At 46.9% G+C, this 23,095-nt stretch overlaps 1 protein-coding gene across 1 annotated transcript in view; it reads right to left on the bottom strand.

The window, feature by feature from the left end:
- TNFAIP2 (TNF alpha induced protein 2) overlaps positions 1-13,722 on the bottom strand; it is a 19,442-nt gene extending 5,720 nt beyond the window's left edge. Inside the window, exons 1-7 of the mRNA XM_027893614.1 lie at positions 13,673-13,722; positions 7,576-7,924; positions 5,007-5,634; positions 3,281-3,395; positions 1,929-2,054; positions 1,069-1,169; positions 882-980 (exon numbers count right to left, since the gene is read on the bottom strand). Coding sequence (XP_027749415.1) covers positions 882-980; positions 1,069-1,169; positions 1,929-2,054; positions 3,281-3,395; positions 5,007-5,634; positions 7,576-7,912 — 1,406 coding nt within the window. The 5' untranslated portion in view covers positions 7,913-7,924; positions 13,673-13,722. The remainder of the gene's footprint in view (positions 1-881; positions 981-1,068; positions 1,170-1,928; positions 2,055-3,280; positions 3,396-5,006; positions 5,635-7,575; positions 7,925-13,672) is intronic.
- Positions 13,723-23,095: the final 9,373 nt, after the last annotated feature.

Raw genomic sequence — 23,095 nt, 5'->3', positions numbered from 1 at the left:
AAAAAAAAAAAAAAAAAGCAAGCAAGCAACCCTGCTCTGTCATGCATTCCAAAAGGCTCTACAGAGAAAGCAGGAGAGATTGTGGCTGAACATTCCCAACTCCTACGCCTCCTTCCCCTCCACCCAAATTGTGTAACTTAAAAAGCTTGTGTTATATACACTAAAAAAAAAAAGGGAAGAAGCCTAATTTGCCCTCTAGGTCACCTTTATGAAGAAGCCAAAAGCTGTGTAATTGCAGTTTATGCCATTTGTGATGGCTTCCTACAGTTTGGAGACTAAACAGCTGCAGGTTGAGACTCTCCCTCCTGCAGCCCGTTGTCTCAGATGCGATCAGCATGAGTTATGTCACCTGCACAGTCATGCCTGTGTCACTGTGCCCCCTTTTGCCATCAGGCTTGAGGACCAGCTCAAGGAGAGGTTAGTGGGAGTTTTCCACTGTGCCCTGGCCTAGAGCCTTCTGAACTTCGCTGATTTGAATCAGAGATGTGAGCAATAGATAGCGGAGCAGGAGAACATGCCCTGCCCTGGCACCAGCTGAACCATGGGGCAGGAGGGTGTGGGGCATGGAAACAGTACCTTCAGCTGGGCAAACAGTTGTTGAAGCAGGATGTCAAAGGCGCTGTTTTCAATATCACTAAGAGCGCTGAGGATATCGGCTCTATTGTCGTCATCTTCTGCTATGTTTTTCTCTGTGTATTCTCTGCAAGGAAATATCAGCAAGGTCAGAATATCCTCAAATGATAGAGAAATTCAGAGGTCTCCAAACCTTCCTCTGCAGGCAGATGGATCTATCTCTGCCCACTCTGAAGTACCTCCCCTCTATCACACTATTATATGTTGCCTGCAGAGGAAGGAGAAAACTTTTTCTTTTGGACCCTTACCTAAAATTCCAGCAGTTGTTTATATTTGCAATCAGTATAGGCTTGTAGTGTGTGTGCTTCTTACTTTTCTCCTTAAAGTCTTCAAAAGCATCCCTGTAGCTGGAGGGGAGATGGGAAGAGGAGAGGTGGGTGAGTGCGTGCCCGGGTGTCTCTGCCAGCCCCGCTGCCCACGGCTGCCTTACCGCACCTCCTCAGGAAGGCAGGCAGCTCCTTCAACAGGCGCTGAGACAGCTCCTCCCCTACAGCGCTGCTGATGTCCTGGGCTCGCTTCTGGCCACTGTAGATGCTCTAAAAAACGAAGGAACAAGCAAGACCCATATTAAACGCTGCCTGCTCTGGAAAAGCCAGGTTGGCTGGTCAAAGAGGCTGCAGATCCTTAACTGAGGTAACTGTACCCAGTACTCCCGCATCAACCCCTGTGACTGAGCCAGGGACCGTACAGAGCAGCTATACTTAGTGGGTTCAAGCTGGTTTTGAACTTCATTTTCAAATGAGGAGAGACATAGAAGAAAGAAGCATGAAAGAAACTCTGTAAAGTAGCTGAGGAAGTAGGGAAAGTGACACTTGCTTATTTTCTTTTTTTTTTCTTTTTTGAATGTCATATGATGTCATTAAAATACAATTTAATCACAAAAACCTCATCATATGAAAGGTTTATTTTTTTAAAAATACGCTTGACTAATTATCTGCAGGCAGAGGAGGGAGAGCGCTGAGCTTGGAAAAGGGCAGCTCTGCCTGTGACAGTCTCCCTGAGAGCAAGGAACTTGCTTGGCAAGGAACCTCTTGTCTCTCTGCTGCTGGGGATGCAGAAGAGACTGCACAGGGAGAATGAAGGTAGTATTCCTGCTCATTTTGCCTGTAGAGGAGTTTGCCTGCAGCATGGGATAAGCTGGACCGTGGGGTTTGGGCTCCCCTGTGCCACCCATCACTGCTACTGCCCCACAGAAGGTACTTAACCTTTTGCTTTCCCATACTGACCACAGCTGGTCTCAAATCCCAAGTAGGTTAAGGATGAGATTGTTTATTTTTAAGATAGCTCTGTATTACCTGGATAACAAATATTCCTAGGAGTTCACTCTGAAAATGCCCATTTAGCTTCTCTGGTTCTTTGTCTTCTTTCCATCTTTGGATTTCTTTATCTAAACACTTGCTCAGAGAATTTTTGACAGTAACCTTTAAGGAAGAAAGAACAAAGCCTTTACCATAGCATGGATGCAGCAGCTCCTGCCTTATGCAGGTTGTACTTGCCCACCCACCTCTTGCCTGGCTCAGCAGACTTTGTCCTTGGCTCCAGCTGGGAAGTAAAGGCTCCTTGTTACAAGGTGCTTAACCCACCACTTCCAAACAGCAACAAGGACAACCCCCTCCCAATATCCACCAATGCAACAGTGAGCTGAGTATTTCAAGGTCCCTGCCCATCACCCCACCACATCAGTGGGGATTAGGAGGGCAGGGAGGGGAGCGGTGAGTAGGAAGGTTGCAGACAGCTGCACGTGCCAGAGCCTGAATTCCCCCAACCACACACTGCCTGTGTGTCACACTCAGTGCTACCTGGTTTTGCAATCCTTTTTCATGAGCACTTCTGATGCCCTACAAGCTCTGGAGAGTGAAATGAAATGCTCTCAGGTTTTCTCTGCTCTGACCCCTCTGAGTGCACACTGCAGTGAGGCTTTGGAAATGGTCTGTACAGTGTCTGGTATGTATTGCTGATATCCCAGTGCCTCACTCATGGGCTTTGCAGACCTCACACCACCTCTCCCATATGCAAACCATCACAGCTACTTCTAAACCTGGAACTTGTCTTCTCATTTTCCAGGAATTCCAGCCCCAAATGCCAAAAGCACTGAGCTGTGGGAGTACTGTAGAAGTTGCTTCTTGTTTCTATTAAGTGATACAAAAAACAGAGCCACTTTTATCATCTGCAGACCAAGAAATTCTCCGTCAAAGGAGCAGATTTTTCAAGACCAGATCTCCATGCTTTGCACTCACCCATGGTCTGGGACCTCTGCAGAGAGCAGGAGTAATTTGGGATCCTTTCGATATTACTATGAGAGGGATTAAAATTCCCTCTGGAGATTTAACAGGCAATTGGAAAGTTGCCCATAAAGATCAGTTGTTGGATTCCCCCCCCTCCACTTCCTACCATGCAGTTTACAAGAACAGAACAGTTCTTTTCTGATGGCTCCCAGGGCTAAGCAGAAGTTTGCTCTGCAAGTCCCATCTAGCAGAAAGCTGACCTGTGTCCCAAAACCAAACAAAAGCTTTTACTTCTCTCTGGAAGGGCGTGTAGGGTGTATGGCTCACAGGTGAGAACTGTGTGTGCAGGACAAGTCACAGCTTCTCCAAGAAGTCATGCGGGAGCAGTAAAGGGAAGAGGAGTTGACTGAACAGATTCTCACCTCTTCACTGTCAAGGTATTTCTTTTCAAGCTCTTTGCTCAGACTTGATGGTAAAAGGCTTCCAAGCTTAACTTTATCCAACTCCTTGGCTAAAGCATGATCTTTTCTCATATCTCTGGAAGGAAAAGAGCCAAAACAATCACATTTTCCAAGGGCAGTGTAGTTGAAGACAGCTCTTAATGCAAATCACTAACACTTTTTGAGGATATCAGTGAAAAAAAAACAGATGGAAACGTACATTGTCCTTTGTCTGGACAGGACTTGGGGGAGCTGAATATGTGCCAGGGGTGGGACCTGTGAGGGTGGAACCACAAGCAACCCTGGGAAGGGAGCCATGGTCTTTTGAATTCCTGAGCACCACTCACTGTGCTCTGGTGGGCATGGGGTACCTGAGGCAAGCAGGAGGGTCTAGCCCTTGAACATGACTTCTCTCCATCCATACAGAGACATAAGGAGATGAAAAGCTGATGTTTTGTGGCTGGCTGGGAACACAGTGGGTGGTTTCATACCCTGCTGCCATGTTCCCACCATGTGCTGGCTGAGCCAGCTGCTCCTGAGCAGCTGTGAGGAAAGAGACCTGCCAGCCTTGGGGAGCTCAGGACAACACTTGTGGGAGCTGATGTGGAAGCAGCCTCTCCTTCTGAAGCTAAAGAGAAAAACCCTGAATGTCTCCCGAGTCCCATGTTTGCACATCACCCAGCTCCACAGGGTTACACTGCCCTGCTTCCCACGCCCGGGCTGTTTCTGGTATGACACTGGAAGCTGGGGCCAGGCTGTTGTGCAACCCTCCTCCTTCTCCTCAGTGCTCCCTTTGCTGCTGGCCATGGAGAGAGGTGATCCCTCAGCGAACACCTGGATGTGACCTCTGGAAACACCCCACAAAGCAGCTGCAACCCTACCCCAGTGCTGGGCTGCACTGCTCTGGCTGAGCCCTCCTCCTCACAGCCACTGATTTCCAAACACATGCTGGTTCAGGCCTGAATATCCTGACCTAAAGCATAACACCGGCTCTGGAAAACTTCCAGGATCAACACTGACTCATTATATTCTATCAGTGAAAAAAAAATAGAGGTGAAGGTTGAATGACTTCAGAATAGAAGAAACATTTCTGATTTTCACCTAAGAAATAAGAGTCCTCAATTCTCCATCCAGTACTGTAAGCCACAACAAGGAATACTTTCAATTCTGTAACATACAGGGTTTGTGAGGATGAAGGGTGACCCTTGGCTGATGATGTCCTCTCTCAGGGGTGCATGCCTGAGTCTCCTAACTGGGAGGAGAGCATAGACTATGGGTAACACCTAAGCAACGTCCTCCATGCCCAGGATAAGTGCATCTCAGGTTGTTCAATTTACTACCTTCCCTGTGGTCCAGAGAGCTGAAATTTCCGGATTTTCTAAGAGTGAGTTCAAATGTGCAACTAGAATAGATATCAAGGCAATCAACCTGACCAATTTACCCCACAAGTAACACTCTAAACATCCGTGTATGTTGCCCAGAAGCCTGTAGGGTGGGATTAGCCCTTCAGTTACAGACTAGCAGTCTTGAGTGTGCCCCTTCCAGGTGTCCTGCCAGCTAGTGTAAATCAGCACATCACCAGTGATATCAGAACCTAGCCAGGTACTGGACTGCCTCACAGTGATACTAATCCATAAATCAAGCAAATGTCTGGTTTTGCAGCCAGTGAACCTATGTTGGGATAAACATGTGTAAAAGTCTCACTTACTTTGGATAAAAGTTGTGCACCCATGAGAGAAGAAGGTAAATATCCTTGTCTTCCAGATGAGATTCAGCACTTTTCTTTGCGTGGGAGGCAAAATAATTGTGGTAGAATTCTGCATATATGCTGAACACATTAAACTCGGGAGGATAAAGCTGCTTAATGTACTTTACAACCACTGTCAGATCTTCTTTCATTGTCTTTCCCATGTGCAGGAGGTTTTGGCCAACTGCAGAGAGGTTCTCATTTATAGGAGTACGGCTTGTGTCTTTCATTCGAGCCTCTACAGACTCCTTTACTGTAGCCATCCAAAGCTCTTTCCATTTTCTAGGTCTAAATTGCGTATTTTGGTCAGGTGGATTCTCTGACATGTAGTTCTGATCTTCTCTCTCCTGCTCTTTCAGAGCCTCCACTGCCTGCTGCAGCAGGTCTGGGTTTGTTTTCGCTAGCAGCATGGAGTCTTTCAAGACACTGAAGACTTTGTGCTTCAGAATTTCGTAGACAGACTCAATATCTTCCTGACTGGTGTTCAGCCCCTCCTCACTTTTGCTAGATAGGCTCTTCTCCAGGACAATCAGATGCTGAGTGGCATCACAAAGCTTTTGCTCTCCAAGGAGAACCATGACTTGTTTGACTGGTGAAAAAAGAACAGCCTTTCTTTAGCCATGAGTGAAAACTTAAATTTCTGTTTTATAAAAAAATATAGTTCTGGAATATTTTTTTATAAATGCTTATATTTCTAAAATGCTAGATCTTGGGCTCCTTCACCATACAGAGAATCTGTTTATTTAAAGATCAGATTATTCCTAGCTTGCTTTTAACTGGGGCAATGGCAATTTGAATACCCATCACCAGTGTGTTGCACACGGAGAGCTATTCATGAGCTACCTATAATTTTTTCCAGAATTTAGCTTTGTGAAAACATTTATTTATTGATTGATTGATTGATTATCCCCTTCCCATTAATATGATCTCCAGTCAGAAGCATGGCTTTAGAAAAAATGTAGATGGAAAGATGCAGCTAAATAAGGTGTGCTAGAGGAAATACCACATGGGTTTTCCAGAAATAGATTGGCACAACTTGACCTGTGAAATTGTTTTGAAGGACACATTTAGCGGGCAAGATAAATACAGTTGAAGTGTCTTATCTGAGCTACAGCCATTTGCTTGAGACAATCCGATCTGGGAAATTATTTGTTACACTGGAGAAATGTTATCCCAAAATAAGTTTTGTTAGGTGTGTAAAATTAGCATGGAGGACCCTGGGTGGAGAAAGCTTACATGATCCATGAAACTTGTATTACTTCATATTGTCATTAGAGGCTGTGGCACAAAAGCTGGGAGTGTCCTATTGGCATCTTCTGATTACACAGAGACATTATCGAAACTGAGGGCTTGGCACATTTTACAGGAACAATGGGATAACTTGAATAGCAAATGGGCTGAAATTTAATAACACAAATTACAAGATACAAATCCAATAGAACAAAAGTTACTTAGCAACAAATAGGATTTTCTGCTTCAAGCTGAATGTGAATCAGCTTGAGATGGAGGAGGAAGAGAGATGCCTGGAGAATTTGTAACTTGTTACTGGGAAGGGATGGTGAAAATGTCAGTTATGACCCCAGGATGAATCCAGTGAGGAATACCCAGCTGAGACAGGAAAATGGTAACATATTGTACCAGGCGTTGGTGGTACCTTATCTGAAATATTTTCTGCAGTTCTGGTTGCAGACACTCGGAATGGGGCAATGCTGTGATAAGAACAAAGGCACAAAAGGCCTGTTTTCAGCAGCAAATTCAAGGCCAAGAAGGAAAACCACCAGTTAGGGAAAACGTTTAACACGTGGAGGAGAGACCAATTCGACAGGTAAAGGCTTGTCTGGAAATGAGATAATTTGTACTAAACCAATAAGACTTTGTAAGACCCCCACAATAAAGAAGGCAGTGCTACAAAATGAACTTAAGGTACAGTTTGCAAAGTTTATGAATGAGGTAACAAGGGACAGTTTCCTCTCCAATTCTGTATTTCTCTAAGCAGGTATTTCAGTGCCTCCCCAAGCATCCTGCAGGACCAGTGCCTGCAATTGGAGAAGCTCTATGTTCGTATATCAATCCCAGGAAAGACCTAGATTTGATGCTTACTCCTGTCCCTGGAAGAAGAGGAGACTGGGAGAGCAGAGGGGTTGTAAATAGATGGATCTTTAAGGTCCCTTCCAATCCAAACCATTCTGGGATTTCACAGGGTGGTGGTTTCATGGAGAAACAGGGTTGAGAGATACGCCTTGGTTTCTCATCCACCCTCAGAATTCTGTGCCCCCATGAAAAGTAGAAACAAGTTTTGGACACAAAACCTGCAAACTGACAGTTCCCAGTGGGCTGTGCCCTTGGTACCAAAGGTCTACAACTGGAAGTCCTGTCTCCCTCAGCCCATGTTTTCCCAGGCTTCTTGGAAAAGTCGCTTTAATCTATCGGTGCCCTTGCTTCTCTAGAGGACAATTCTCCACATTGTCCAGCCCCTCTAGAAGTAACTATGGCCCTTGAAGTGGCACAAGGAGGATGGAAGAGCACTTACCACTGGGTGGCTTGGTCTTTTTAATTTTCTTAAATGCACTTCTTAGGATTCCTGTTATTCCTCTTCCCTTTTCAGGGCTGTCTCCAGCAGAGATACAACTCTCATTGCTCGTGATGGAAGAGGCACGTGAAGCTCTGGAGGCTGCCTCTGGCCTTTCACTGATCTTCTCCTGGTTCCTGGACCAGATCTCATCTACAGAAGGTTCAGAACAGGCAGGGACTTGCTCAGCAACTGATGCAGAAGGGTTTTCAAACTGCCCATTTGGACCAATGCAACCCTCTGATCCACGGCGTATTCCAATGGGACCATTTTGAAAAAAGGGTAACATTTTCATCATTTTTCTCCTAACCTGTAAATTTCAGAAAAAGAGTTGATCAGATTATAACAGTTAGCCAGCAAAATTCCATGGAACAATGTGGCAAGGCATACATGTGGGCAGTGTGGAGAACGCTGCACATCTGGAACGACACAGCTCTGCAGGGGAGCTCCTGAGCAATGTCACCCCGGGTAACTGAGAGAATGGAAGCAGCTCTCTGGTCTAATAAAGAACCTAGAGAAAATCAAAGAGTCATTTTAAGGGTGATTCAGATGGCCTCATTTGAAACCTTGAGCTTGTAAGGATACAGGAGAGCAGAGCTTTCCACAGCTATGGACGAGAGCATGGATACTGCACGTGGATGGGCAGGACAAGTGTCCTGTGCCTCTTCAGAGCAACCACAAAACTCTCATACTGTTATATGGCATTGGCATCAATTCCTACCTTCCTCAGGGCCTTTTTTTGCTGATCTCTGCTAAGGGAAAACAGGAACAAGGCATGAGGATCAGGGTGGTTTAGCCTTGTTCAAACAGACATTATCCTGCCATTGTCCTACTCTAACACCAACACTCCTGCACTACAAATAATTAATAACAGGAATTTTTTATTGTTATAGCATAATTTCAGAATTCATAGTTTGAGTTATTTATTTTCCTTTATAATTTAATATATTGCTAAATATTTATTTGCACAACTATAACAATTCGAATAATGATTATAATTATGTAATTATTGCAAATAAATAAACTGACTCATAGTTTCCAATCCTTATTCTAATAACATTCTAATAAATAAAGTGACTTTCTAGGAGACCAGAACACTGTATGGAGAACTCTCAGGCAAGAAAGTTTGGGCTTACTTGTACTGAGTAAGAGCAGAAGAATTAGGCTTTAATAAAGGGGGAATTTGGCTTCAGTTAAAAGGCCACAAAATGGTGATCTTCAAATACCCTGGCATCGCTTGAGAGCTTTCCTTCTCCCCGCTTTGGATGCCAGGTCATGTTCAGGATTAGTAATGCTATTGCCTTTAAAATGGAACAAAGATGAAACCTCATTTGGGAAGGAGATTAAGGGGGAGTAGTGTGCAAGATCTGGGTGGTTCTCAGCTAAACTGGTTGTCTGTGACCTGCAGCAGAGCGAAAAGCTAAACTTCAGGTGCTGCTATGGACAGGTGGGATGACAGGGGCTGCCAGAGGCATCAGGTTTCGGTGTCAGGTGGCTGCTCAGCAGAGCCCTCATGCTCCAGGGCCAGTTGAATGAACAAGGAAAGGGGGCTTGAGCACCAGAGCTCCGCAGACACAAATTATAGAATATTCTATGTTAGGAAGGACCCACAGAGATCATCAATTCCAGTTTTCAAGTGAATGGCCCATACAGGGATTGAACCACATCCCAGGCATGATTAGCACCACACTTTAACCAACTGAGCTAATCTCAGTGTGCCAGCAGCAGTGTGCCATGGCTGAAGCTGTGCTCAACACATATATTGAGAAGGGGGGAAGGGAGGAAACCCCCTGCATTTCACTCCAGGATGCCCCACTGGAATCCTAGACACAGTGGAAAAGAGCTCTTTTTTGACACAGTTCCACTGGGGAAAAAAAAATCATCGTGGTAAGAGGGATGCTCTGTAAGTGATTTGGGCTTGCTTAGCTTTTGTAGGGCTCTTTTCCCCGCCAGCATTTCCCAATACAACACTGTGTTTAGATTATTTTTGCCAAATCCCTTCCTTCCTGTTTTTCAAGCACAGGCTCAGCTGAGTTTTTTGTCTGTCTCCTATTATTTCAAACAAAGCATTTATTTTTCTTTTATATTTGTTTTCTAACCAAAGAAAGTACCTCTCCCTTTCCAAAAGCCTAAGGTCTTTTGAAGAGTGATGACCAGAAAGGAGGATTTCAAAACACCTTTGGCTCTTCTTCAATGCCAAGGTGAATGCAAGGTATCTTTGAAAATCACTTAAGTGACACTACACAAAAGAGAGACTGTAACAGAAAAATTAAGCTGGTTAAAACTTTTTAACATCTGTCAGAACTTTGTCCTGGTAAAGATCTGAAAGAGAGAGCCTTAAACATCTAAGTAAGGCTGTCGATGCAATAGCTGCCACGCTCACTCCCATTTGGCCAGCTTGAATGCTTGCCCAGTGATTATCAGTGTGCCACTGCTGGTTGGCCTGTGTTTGTATCTGCACCAGGAAATACCAGCAGTAAACCTCAGCTCCCACTTTTGCCTTGAAATGCAGCCTCAGCCTTAACGGCAAGTATCAAAAACTCCTCCCTCCATCTCTTCTCTTTATTGTTAGATAGCCATGCACTTACTGTAAGAAACATCTATAAGAAACTTCCTATAGGAAACTTTCTTATGGAAGAAAACCCCACAGTTTCTACAAAAAATACTCAGATAAAAGGAGTTGGTGCTTGTTACATCTGGGGGCCACAGGCAGGAAATGCTGTGTTAGCACTGCACCTTCTGCCTCCATCAGCATCTGCTCCTGCTCTCTGTGGCAGTCAGGACACACCAGGAACTTGGCTCTGGATCAGAGGGCCACGGGCCGCTCCTCTGTGCCTGTGTTCTGCTCTCAAATCAAAGACTGTTAAAACTCCAGCAAGCTCCTAACTCTTTAGCAGTTAACACCAGGGAAATGCTGAATCACCTCCCAGGCACAGAGCTCCAATTCAAGTCTTGGGAAATGTGATGATTTAAGGTCAAGAGTTGACATTGTTCCCAACTTACTATTATTATTAATTTACTGTTATCATCATCATTATCCCCATAATTGTTATGTGGCACTATGGTTTGTGCCAGGGGAGTCTTTAGCTCCAATTATTTTTGACATAGTATATTCAGCTTACAGTTTCCAGCCAGAAGAGTAGTACAGCTCACACAGTATCCTCTGCCACGCTGTACAGAGGTCCTGCAGCATCAGAACTGTGGTGCTGTGATCGCTGGTGTAGCTGCAGTGGGATAGAGTGAGCTCTTCCCAGGATGCTGATCACAGCACGTACCTCTGAGCTGGAGCTTTTCTGGTGTGGGCAGCAAGGAAAATGGAAACTCTTGAAGCACAGCCATGACATAGAAGGACCCAGGCCAGACTCTTGGCACAGTGGCTTCCCATTTTCTCCTTTTCCTCCACAAAGGACATAGCTTTCATGCAGCACACTCGGGAACGAGTTCATTCATGAGGGGCGGTTCATGCCATGCCAGAGAGACTTGGGGAAGAGACTGACTAATTACCCCTACTCTGAAATTTTTTGCTGATCCCTTTTTTTTTCTTTTTTTTTTTTTTTTAAACTTCTTTTTCCTGAGCTGCTGCCAGTATTAACAAACATTTGTTTAGATTTTTGGTCCTCTGAAGAGGACTGACATCCTAGGTCAGAAGGATTTATCTCTCATTTTAGTGGAAATTCCCCACTCTCCCAGAGCCTCTCAGAAATCCAGAGTTATTTAACAAAGTTTATTCTCTGCATTTGCATCAGCCATTCCTCCCCCACCCGTTCCCTGTGGAAGTGGGGTCACTCCTGCCCACACAAGAAATTTTCACGGGGTCAAGGCATGTTTTGAAACAGCAGAGTGGTGCAGACACTGAGTTTAGGGAACCTCAGACTACGTGGTGACTCCTAAATAAGCTGATAATTACTCAAAGCGAAGAGTATATGTAGATGCCAGCCCCAATCTTTGCAAGCTGGGAAGCTCTCCTAGGAGGTGGGGTTCTTTCCTACAATTTTGGGTAGGTGGATTAAATATTGAGTGGACGCACCACTAGCTTCCACTTGGTTCTGACTGGGAAATCACAGTCTATAAACAAGCTGGGCCACACAGAGCCCCCCCCTGACACTTCACTGTGCTGCTCACATTCATGCTCCTGCCTGCAGACCCCTGTGAGACACCCACCACACAATGTGGTCCAGCACCATCCTGATGGTAGCCATGCTCTGCTTTTAGTGGAGTCAAAAGCTGAGGGGGAATAAAACTTATGTCTCCAGTAAAGAAGCCAAGGCAGGAGCAGAGCCTTCCCAGGGGACTCAGTCCATGTGCCTCAGCAGTTCTGGGGATCCCCATAGTGTTGGGGGTGATGAAGGACTCAGAGCAATGGCAGCGGCAGAGCTGGGAGAGGATTCCACAGCATCTCACCTGGCCTGAGATGCTTTAAATCAGCATTAAACTTCTTACCATCTATCTGGGCAATAGTATAGATATAGCTATGCAGTGCCTAAGTAATTTTTAAATGAGAATTTTGTTTCCCTAAATTACTGAAGCACAACTGAAAATGGTCCTGTAAACCAGCATCTCCTGTTGTGAGAATTTTTCAAATACAGAAAGATAAAATTATACAGATATTGTTATTGAGAAGAAGCAGAGAGAATGCACTGTAATATGCTCCTTTTTCATCTTGCTTCAAATCTGGGCAGCATCGTTTTAAACTGTTGGTTCTGAAAGAGAAACCAGCTGCTGCTGTCTGGAATTTTGTTTTCATATTACGGTTCCCAAAGCCAAACCCTGCTTTCAGACCTGGAGGTGGCAAAGTTCACTACTTGAGCTAAGAGCATCTGAGAAGAAACACACATATTATTCCCCAGGAGCCTCTCTCAGCACTTTCAAATTCTTTGGCTTTTCAGACATCTGTTTATAGAGAGCACGAGTGAAGCAAACCCAAACCTGAGTTTTCCAAAGCTCTCTGCTCCCATTTGATTGGTTCAATTGGAACTGACAAGCCTCAAAGTCCTTTGGTGGGGACAGGCAGCTGAATGCTTTGGAGAATGAGGGTTTCTTCAGGTTTTCTGGTCTGAACTTGGGTGTGATGGCGAGGGACCGTGGCTTCTAGATCAGCCATATGCTCCAGCCACAGAAAGCCTCTTCCTTAATTTGCAGTGGCCTCAAAAAGAAATCCTTCTTTAAACACACCTAGGATCCTAACCCCGGGTTTGAACCTTTCAATTTGTGCCCGAGGAGCTGACACAGTGGATATGGGGCTCCTGCCTAAGGATAGAAGGGAATTTTGCCAGGTTTTTCAGTGGTCAGGGAAAGGGCAGGTCCTAGGGGCAGTGGTACTTCCCTGACTAGGAAAAACTACAGTCGCAAAATTGAAAGCATGGCAATGCAGAAATGTGCCAGTTTAGCACACTGACCCTGGCAAGGTGCAGACCACGCAGGCTGCCTTGGACTATCCAGGATTCAGGCACCAAAATGGTGCTTTTCCATTGCAGCCAGGCTGAGCGATTCATAATCCAATTACTTTTCTGTTGTTTTGGAGAAAACCACTGCCTTTGAACGAAGAGCAGAAGCTGGGAAATGCCACGCTGGATCCAGATCCCAGTGCCTGATCTGGGTTTAGGATGTCTTGGAGTCCAAGACCTACATCCAGATTTTGGGGAAGGAGTTGGAGCTGGGGGGAGTTACAGTAGTCACCGCTTGCAGCCTGTGCCCTGAAATTTTGGGGAGAAGCAACAGAAATCAGACCCAGCTGTCAAAACGGAATTGCCAGACACATGCCCTTGCGGTGCCTAGCTCTGGGGTGTGCCTGGAGCTGCTGTCCTTCTCACAGCGGTCCGACTTATTCTCCACTCCGCTAACTACCCGGTGAGACTGAAACCTGTTGCTGTGTCCGGGGACCCAGCCTTTAGCACCTGTCACTTGTTCCCCTCCTCTCAGGAACGGCAGAGAGCCCCGGAGCTCCCCAGACTCGCAGCAGGCAAGCTCGGAGCCGGGCACCGGCTCAGGAGAAGCGGGAGACACAGGGAAAGGGAAAGGGAAAGATCCGAGTTCCGGGCAGTCGGCACGAAGCACTTACTCTGCGGCGGCTCCCGGGCGGCGGCGGGGCTGGATGCGGGGCTGGATGCGGGGCTGAAGTCACCAGTACTGTCAGCGGAGCTGGCAGCGGAGCCGGGGCAGCCCGGCTATAAGGGCTTGGGGCGGGACTGAGCGGGAAATCCCGGGTACGCCCCTCCCCGGCCCGTGGATCGAGCCAAAGGGAACCGAAAAATCCCCTCCGATGGGGAAAGTGACACGGACGGGGGGTCGCTGTCCCCAGGGGTTGGTCTCTGCAGAGGAACTGACCCCCGGCGCCTTGTCCTGACAGACCGATGATTGAGGCACTGGCACCTTGGGCTCCCTGCCCCGAGGGCTTTGTCTGTGCGATGTGTCCCGTTGTAGGCTTGGAAACTCCCCATTCGGGATGGAGCAGGTGCCACCGAACATACCATATTCTGTATCTGGGATGGTCAACCCTGGATGTATAGACTGGGGAATGAGGAAAGGAACCTGGGGGTCCTGGTCAATGACAAGTCAAATATGAGTCAGCAGTGCCCTGGCAGCCAGGAGGGCCAACCGTGCCCTTGTGGGCATTAGGCGAAGCATCACCAGCTGGTGGAGGGAGGGGATTGTCCCACTCTGCTCTGCACTAGGACAGCCTCACCTTGAATATTGTGGCAGTTTTGGGCACCACAATATAAGAAAGACATTAAGCTATCAGAGAGCGTCCAAAGGAGGGCAACAAAGATGGTGAAGGGCCTTGAAGGGAAGTTGTATGAAGAGTAGCTGATGTCACTTGGCTTGTTCAGCCTGGAGAAGAGGACACCGAGGGAGACCTCGTCATGGTCTGCAGTCTCCTCACAAAGTGGAGGAGCAGGGACAGATCTCTTCTCTCTGGTGACCAGTGATAGAACCTGAGGGAATGACATGAAGTTGTGTCAGGGGAGGTTTAGATTGGATATAAGGGAAAGGTTCTTCACCCAGATAGGGCACTGCAACAGGCTCCCTTGGGAAGTGATCATGGCATCAAGCCTGCCAAATCTCAAGAAGCCTTTGGACAATGCTCTCAGACACATGGTGTGGCTTTTGAGGTTGTCTAGTGCAGAACCAGCTGTTGGACTTGATGATCCCTATAGGTCCCTTCTAACTCTGGATATTCTTTGATTCTGTGAAAGCTTTGCTCCTTGAGCAGGGCATTGCCTGCCACCAGCAGGCTGGTGGGGATGAGGTGTGTGCCTGAAAGTTCAGCTGCTTGTATCTGGGCCCTGCACTGTGCCCACAGTGAAGCACCTTCCCCAGAGCAGGGCTCACACCACTCCCAGGAGATATTATTCTTCTCCAGAACTTTCAGCACTGTGTACTGAAGGTACTGGGAGATACTGGCTTCCTTCCTCACCCTAAAGTCTCCCAAACTCAGTCTTCCACTTGTGGATGCGTGACCTTACTGAACCTGTCAGTACTTGAAGGAGACAAACATTTCAGCAGGGCCTTGTGATAGGACAAGGAGTAATGGTTTTTAACTGAAGAAGGGGCAATTTAGATTATAGACAAGGTAGACATGTTTTATGATGAGGGTGGTAAAACACTGGTTGCCCAGAGAGGTGATAGTTGCTCCATCCCTGGATACATTCGAGGTCAAGTTGAACAGGACTCCAAGCAACATGATCTAGTTGAAGATGTTCCAGCTCAGTGCAGGGGGTTTAGACTAGCTGACCTTTAAAGGTGTCTTTCAACACAAACTACTCTATGATTCTGTGGTTTGTTTTCCTGATTTCTCTTCTTGATGTCTAGAAACCTCCATCCCTGGCCATGGAACTGTGCTGAGCCTGTTACACTGTGGAAGTTGTGTGCTGCCACAGCAGGGATGGTTGGAGGGCAGCCAGGGGATGTCTGGGTGACAGCAATGGTTGTGTGGGGCTATTGCAGAGGGTCTGTGGAGGCTGTAAGGGCTGTGCTGTCCCTTGCTTAGCCTTAATGTGAAGCATCTTCAGAAAACATCTGGATGAGATCTGGGCTGAAACAGCTGCCCTGAAGGCACAAAATCAAAATATTGTGGTCCTGCAGAGCCTACCTCCTCCCTCCTTTTCTGGGAAGCTGCAGTGGGGCAGGGAGTGGGTCAGGTAGCAGGTCCAAGAGCCTGGTTACTGTGCTTGGGGTGATTTCTCTTTTACATTGGACAGTTGTGGTCTAATGAAAAATGCAAAAAAAGTGGTCCTGAGATTTAAAGCTGAGTGTGAACCCTGAGCTTTCCTGGTGCTGCTGATGCCCCCACCTGTGTAGCTGCACAACTTCCCCAATTTTGGAGGGGATATAAATCCATGCAGGTTCAGCATGGGGACATCCACCAGAAGCAGACATGGTCTGAGACCAGTGTTTGTGCTGGAAGGAGGCGCCCAGTTGAGCTGGCACAGTGCTGGAGAGCAGATGCTTCCTGCCCACTGGGCCTGCGTCCTGCCCACTGGGGCTGCTGCTTTCTTCTCAGGGACTCTTTTCCCTAAAAGTCCATAGTAACAGGGAAAAACCTCACCCTCAACAATGTCTGCCAAAACAGGAAGCAGAAACAGAGGGGCCGCCCTGATGGGCAAACCCATGATCTCCGGTCTCTGGAAAACACTGATTCATCTCAGGCCAGCCTTTGGCTGAGCTGGGCCGAGGGTTCCCCTCCGGGATTGCCCCAGGGTTGGGTTCCCTTACTAATTGACAACAAGTGACCTGAAACAACCATTGTCATGGGACAGAAATGCCGGGTTGCCACGTTGGTCTGAAAAATCATTGGAAACATGAAACAGCACGAGATTTGGTCCCGGAGTGCAGTAATTTTCTCTGTGCTTCATCACCTCCTCCAATGCCAATGTGAAGGGGAGAGAAGGAGGCAAGGTTTGATATCTGCAGTTAGAGCCAGTTTGGGGGCAGCACAGTGCAGCTGGAGGTGAGATTGGTGCTGCATCCAATGACCTTTTTGTGCAGGAGGCTGAGGGATGTGGTCCCTGGGAGGCACCAGGGAGGCTGGTGTGGTCCGAGGGTTCCACACACACGTAGCTCTGGGCATGGCTGGAAAGGCAGTGTTTGTGACTGTCTGAAAGCAGAGGATGCTGTTCTGGATGCAAGGAGGACCTGGGGCTGGTTCACTGCTCACATCCTCAGTTATGTGATCCCAGGTGTGCTGTGAATCTGCATCAGGAAGTGGCTCAAGGACAAGTGTCTCAGACACACTGAAACCTCTCTTGAAATATTCGGGTGGTCTTTGCATTTGTTTCAGACCAGTGTCTCATCCCCAGCTTAGCACCGGAGGCCCTGACTGTAGAAGACTCCTGCAGCAAGCAATATGGGAAAGCCCAAGGGAGTCTGACGCTCAGCTGGTGTTAGCAAATGTAGCTGCAAATCTGTGGGCATCTTGTGTTGTTTTCTTGGATAAATGTTTGTATGAAATGATTTATGTGAGATCCAAATTAGATTCATGTAGTGGGCTCTGTTGCTGGGCCTCACCTTTATCTGCTGTAAGTAAACTTCACTGGGGTCAGGGCAATTCAACCAGCAGACAGGGGAACAAAGAGCATCTTGTAACCGGCTCTTAAATTAAAAACCTAGAGTTTAGGTGGCATCCTCTGGGTGCCCCTATTTACGCAAACCAAACCTATCCCTGCACTTGGACCTTCTGCTGATACACCAGCCTGACATTGCTTATCTATATACCCTCATTTCTGAGACAGGCATCTTGTATCTACCTAAATAATGTTGGGTAGTGAGTAACCAAGTTATACTGGGCTGCACATCTTCTAGTGCTGCGCAGGAATTTTTCTGTGCTCTGGAACTACTCATATGTATTGCATAGGGCTACACTGATACTCTGTGTTTATAGTTTGTGTCATCTAAGGAGCTATCTAAAGTCTGCAAATTTGAGGAATCGAATTTTATGCTTGACTTTCCCAATGTATGTGATATATTTCTCAGTGGCAATTTACACTTATAAGCAAGATGTACTTCAGAGATTTGTAACTTAGTTTTGCAGATGCTTCCCTAAATTTGAACATCGAACTTGCATGGGATCATTCCCATTTTCTATATTCAGCATCGAAGTCAATCTCAGTAGCAATCCTAATATCCAAATTTAGCTGAGCAGGAGCCTACAGATAGGATATGTCTCTACTAAAAAAACAGCTGTGAATTCTTTGCACTAGACAGTGAAATGTTTCCTTACCTGTAAAAATGAAGATGCAATAAACAAGTGTTGATAGGGAGATTATTTTTCAAGTGCAGTCCTAATTTCTTCTTTCATGATGCTGAAAAGCTGTTGTCCTCATTGCCAGCTGAAGGTGTGTCAAGAAGCAGATCATTATGAGGGTAAAGCTTTTCTTTCTGGAATCTATTAATTCAATATGCTTATTCATTGAGTGGTATTTGAGATTTTTGTTCAAACTTGTTTTCATTACCTTTATTACCGGACAGGAAAACTACCAGTTTTCTTGTGGGACTTTCCTTGAGCTCAACTCATTTGTACTAAGTAATTCCAATTGTGCATGTTTCAGGGTAGAAAAGCAGCAGTTTTGGGTGCAGATGGCTGGCAGCAACCCTCTGGGTAAGCAGACACTACCCTGCCACCTATTGCTGGGAATATGGGGGCCACCTCCTGGAGCTGGGGGGCGCACAAGCCCAAGCAGAGGTTGCCTGAGTTAGTGCTTGAGAGAGTCAGAAAATGCTCTCAGCGTGTGGGTTAGACTGGAAAACCAGGGTCATGTAGATCCAGCAGCCAGACTTCTGGCTCTGTTTTCTTCCTCTCCAAGTAGTTTCCAGGTCCCTTTGAGGGAGGTTGATGTCAGAGGTCTGACCTGCTGCAAAGCAGGTAGCTTCAAAAGTGTGAACTCATTTGAGAACTTTACTATTAGTGGTACCAACCCCACATGATGATACTTTTGCCCTCTCTAGTCACATCTGAACCAAGCTAAAGGCAGAGAGCTCTCCCAGTTTTGGTTGTTTTTGGCACTGGAGATCCTACATGTCTGAGTAATAAGGCAGGAGTTCAAACCTGACAGGAATGTCCTAAATCTTCATTGAAGGAAGGGCTTGTATGCAAGCATGGTCTGCATCCCCATCCTGGTATTTGTGCTTGAGGAGTGGTCCATAGCTGAGGCTGATGACACCTTTCCTGTGATATTCTGGCGGAGGAGGCAGCTGTGCCTGAGGCTGCCCTGAGGCCCTGAGGCCCTCCTGGTATTTGAGCAAGGGAGGTGTGCATTTCTGTGGTTGCCATGCCCCCCTCCATCTGACATGAAGAAGGAGGAGGGAACCGTATCAGAGATTTCCGCGTGGGCCCAGCTGTCTCTGACATGTTCACAGTGGGCAGCAGACACCATGTGCTGGAAGAGTCCTCTTGACCCGACAGGAGTGGCAGCCAGCCATGCCTGGTTTGCTGCCTCTGGACCTTCAGCCAGGAGTCTTCATAGCCTGGGACAAGTCATCCTCCCCCAGAGAATGGAGGGATATTGTTCCTGCATTTGGAGCTGCTTACAGTCTGATGGGCACCCTCAATATCTGCCATGCGGTGACTTGGGGAGGAACAACAGGTGCTGAGGGAAGGGTGTAGCTTTTTCCTTCTCATCTGAAGGAAACCAGGAGTGTTTTTTCCTAGTGTGGAAGTTCAGTCATCTCAGAGTCCAACTCACTCCAATGGAGTGGGAACTCACACTTCCTGCTATCCCACTCCAGCTGGGAAATAAAGGGCATGTTGTAGGGTAACAGCCCAAGGCTCAGGTCTGGGGTGGGGCTGAACAAGGCATTCAGATCAGACCTGGAAGAGTGCTGGGCTGGGAAAATCGTGGGGGATTCACATCTACCTGTAGCACAGATGTTCTGGAAAACACTGCTGCTTTGGAGAAGCCTCGAGGATCCTCTAACAGAAAAGCACCGTTGCTTTTAGCACCCTATTTTTAAGATACTCCAGCACTTACTGCCCAGTAGTTCTTTCTTTTTCCCAGCTTACTCTTGCTTCTTTATTTAACACTGCTTCTCTGATTACAGCTTCCTAATGCCTTTGGGGTTCGGCATGAACACACAAGGACAAGGTCTCTGCAGCTAGAGAAGTGCATGTGTGTGTTCCTACAGGATGCATGCTGCTTTTCTTGCAGTGCTCCTGCATTAAATAGGGGTCACTAAGATGGGGCCACTTCTGGCTTGAGTGCCTTCAGAGGTCAGCATAGCCAGGGGCTGAGGGAAGGCAAAAGGGAACTGCCTCACCAGTGAAGCTACAAGAAATGGTGCAAGGAGCTACATCCGGGGCAGCATCGGACATCCGAGTTCTCTGCAGTGTAGCTCGGTACTTCCAGGTGTGAGAGCACAGCTGTGCCGTGCAGCACGCTGGGTGTCCTGACAGACCTGCTCTGAACTCTGGAACCTGACCTGCTCAGCTGAACCCTGGGACTGCCCAAACCACCCTGTGGCAGGCAGAGCTGCGTAAGCCGTGTCAGCAGAGCTGCTGGCACACTTGCTGCCCGTGGTGTGGGAGGAATGGGCCCATCCATGTTTAAAAGCTGGGGCTGGGACCTGCCTCTCCTCACTAGTGCTCTCCAGGCACATGGCCGTGCCCTGCTGGCACATGACTTGTTTACAGGGGATGAGAGGCCTAATTTTAGATCAGGGAATGAAACACTGGAAAGGTCACTGGATGGGACCAAATCCCAACTGGCCCTCGCGATGGTACCAGTGTCGTGTTTAGACCTGGTGAACCTACTCAGGATGCCTTTTCAATGCAATTGTTTTACCCCAGCCCAGACACATTCCCTGCCCCGGAACTCCCTGCCTTCGGGCATCTCTTTTTGCTCAGCAGGAAAGGCTGCCCATGAATTCCGCATCATTGGATGGTGGAAAGTACTGGGGGAAAGCACCTTGGGAAGTGTGAAAGCAGCACTTCTGTTTGAGGTCTTGAAGGCTAGACACCAAGAAATTCTTCTGTTTTGAACTTCCTTGTGGGTCCTCATGGTCTGCCCCAGTGTTCCTGACCTCTCTACTGCTCTTGTGTCCAAGCAAATTTGGGCGTAGTGAGTGGCACAGAGGGAAGTTTCCAGGGAAAATCTATGAGGACTCAATAGCCTGTGTTTCAAAATCTCTGACTCAATAAGGAGCTCATTGCACAGTTGAAATCAACAGACATGTTGCTGCCAAATTTACTGGCTGTAGAGAAAGGCCCTTCATTTCTTTATAAAGAGTGGCATATTTCTGAATGAGATTTACAGATCTCCCAAGCACTGAAATTTCCACTGATCTGGCAATAAAATATTCCCCTTTTCTCAACAAATATCTGAGCAATCCTGCTGGCTCTTCAGAACAATATCCTTTTCCTTTGCCTGAAGGGATTTAAAAGCCACGTAGATTTTAATTCAGATTTTCTCCTTTATCTAGAAAGCACAAAACAGCTTCCAAATAAGGCTTTTCTGCAGGGGAAACTGAGGCACGGTGAGCAAACTTCTCCACATCCCTTTCCAGAGGCCAGAGCTGGAATCACATGTCACACTGCTCCCTGGCAGAGCCTGCCCCTGGGGTTGGTTGAGGTGCTTTGTACATATTTGCTCTCCTGGGAGTTTTTCCAATAGCACAGCAGCCAGACTTGGATCCTTCCTAAACCACCTCCTAAATGGATGGAGCTGTCATAATTATTCCTAACATATCCTTTATGGAATAGAGGAAAATCTCTAAAGTAAGTAAGTACAAGTGGTGGATATTAAACCCTATATTGCCAGTGTAATCGGATGTAAAGGTAAAAGCCTCGTGTTTGCACTTTTAACTCCTTCGGGCTTCTATCCACCTGCATTAGAAAGAAACTGCTTCACTTACAGGAGGTTGAAAGGGCAGTTACATATAGTATTAAAGTTTTGGAGGGTTTTTTGAACTGTGGAAAATACTATTCACTTGAGGATTCTGTTTGGTATACCCCATACAAGCATTTTCCCAGAAATACAGCTGTAACAGCAACATTGCAATTAATTTTTCTTCTTGTGACTAAAACAATGGCATTTAAATCCACACACTAAGGCCGAAGGTTAAATGACTGTGGAGACATAGCAGTTGTTGTTTGCAACAGACTGTGAATAACTCTGGGAAACAGAACAATATTGCTGCGAGTTTTGCTGCCTGTCTGTAGGCAGTTTGGTTAACTCAAAGTTTTTTCCTGCTTTGGATGTTTAATACAAAAAAAGTAGGCATCCATTCAAGTATTCCTGCCCTGTTGCAAACCAAACAAATCCTTTTTTTTTTTTTTTCTTTTTTAATTAATTCACTCAGAAGACATAACCTTGAGCTGTTTCAGTATTTAATCACTTGCAAAAGGTATTTTGAGGGAAGTGAGAAATCCCAGACCCAAGTGTTGGGGCCAAAACCAGAGGAAATGTTGTGTTCAGGTTCAGCCCCCTCCCCTTGGGCAGTGCTGAAATGCCACATGTGGGACTTCCCCATAGGGGCTCCTGGCAGGGGCTCTCTTGCCATGTTGTACCACAGCCTTCACTGCAACACCAAGTGCTGCTGTGCCAAGGGCACACCCAGCCTGGAAAGGTACCACAGCCCCTCTGAGATTCTGGCCAGTGCTGCAAATTCAGGATCCTCTCAAGGGTGGCTTTTTTTCCTTGCACAGAATAATCAGGTAGAATCTCATGGATTTTTTTTTTTTTTTTCTTGAGCCAGGGCTGAATTTGACTTTGTGCTGTTTGGTAGTGAATAAAGTCATATGGTTAACAAAAAAAGGGGAAAAAAGAGCTGTGTTTTCAGATAAAATAGAGTTGAAGAGAGGCATTTCACATGGGATGTCACAAGGCTGCGCATCAGCTCTTGAGACACTGGGGATGTAGGACCAGGGATGCGTAGATGCCTCTTTTCCTGGAGCTGCCATCTCCTGGTGGCAGAAGCAGGTGTAGGGCTGGGCTGCAGGCTAAGGCAGGGGCAGGAGATGCATGGAATGAGCAGCACAAACTGTTTCTCAGTGCTTCCCCTCCCTGCACCCCACTGTGTCCCCTTTGCCTCTCTCCCTGTGCCACAAGGACACAGTTCGCATCCAGAAGGTCTCCTGAGCCAACGTGGTGTATCATCCATGCTTTGGCAGCCTCAGGCAATGGTGCTTCCAAATAACAGAAATAACAGCTCCTCCTGAGCTTGCTGGGAGAGCTTCTTACCATGTGCAAATCCAGCCTGGGCCTTTGGGCTGTTATTTCTTTCCACGTCTTCTTGAAGACAGCACACGTGTCATCCTGGGGAACGATCTTTGTTTCAGAGAGTGACTAACGGCTGCTTAGCAAGAGGCACAGGGTGGATTCAGCCTTGAGATCACTGAGGGGAAGAGGTGCCATGTGCTTTTGCTGGTGCCTTGAAGGCTCAAGACCCGTTTGTTTAAAGGGCTCTCAAGACGACAGCATGAGTAATGCATTCTTGATCTGTAGCTCGGGCTGTGAGGGGAAGATGACGGTCCATGAGTGCATGACGTGCT

The sequence above is a fragment of the Empidonax traillii genome, unplaced genomic scaffold, assembly GCF_003031625.1.
Source record: "Empidonax traillii isolate 1590-97213 ecotype Southwest subspecies unplaced genomic scaffold, ASM303162v1 scaffold398:size1781980, whole genome shotgun sequence".
Taxonomy (NCBI): domain Eukaryota; kingdom Metazoa; phylum Chordata; class Aves; order Passeriformes; family Tyrannidae; genus Empidonax; species Empidonax traillii.
This window is presented reverse-complemented; position numbering and strand designations above follow the sequence as displayed.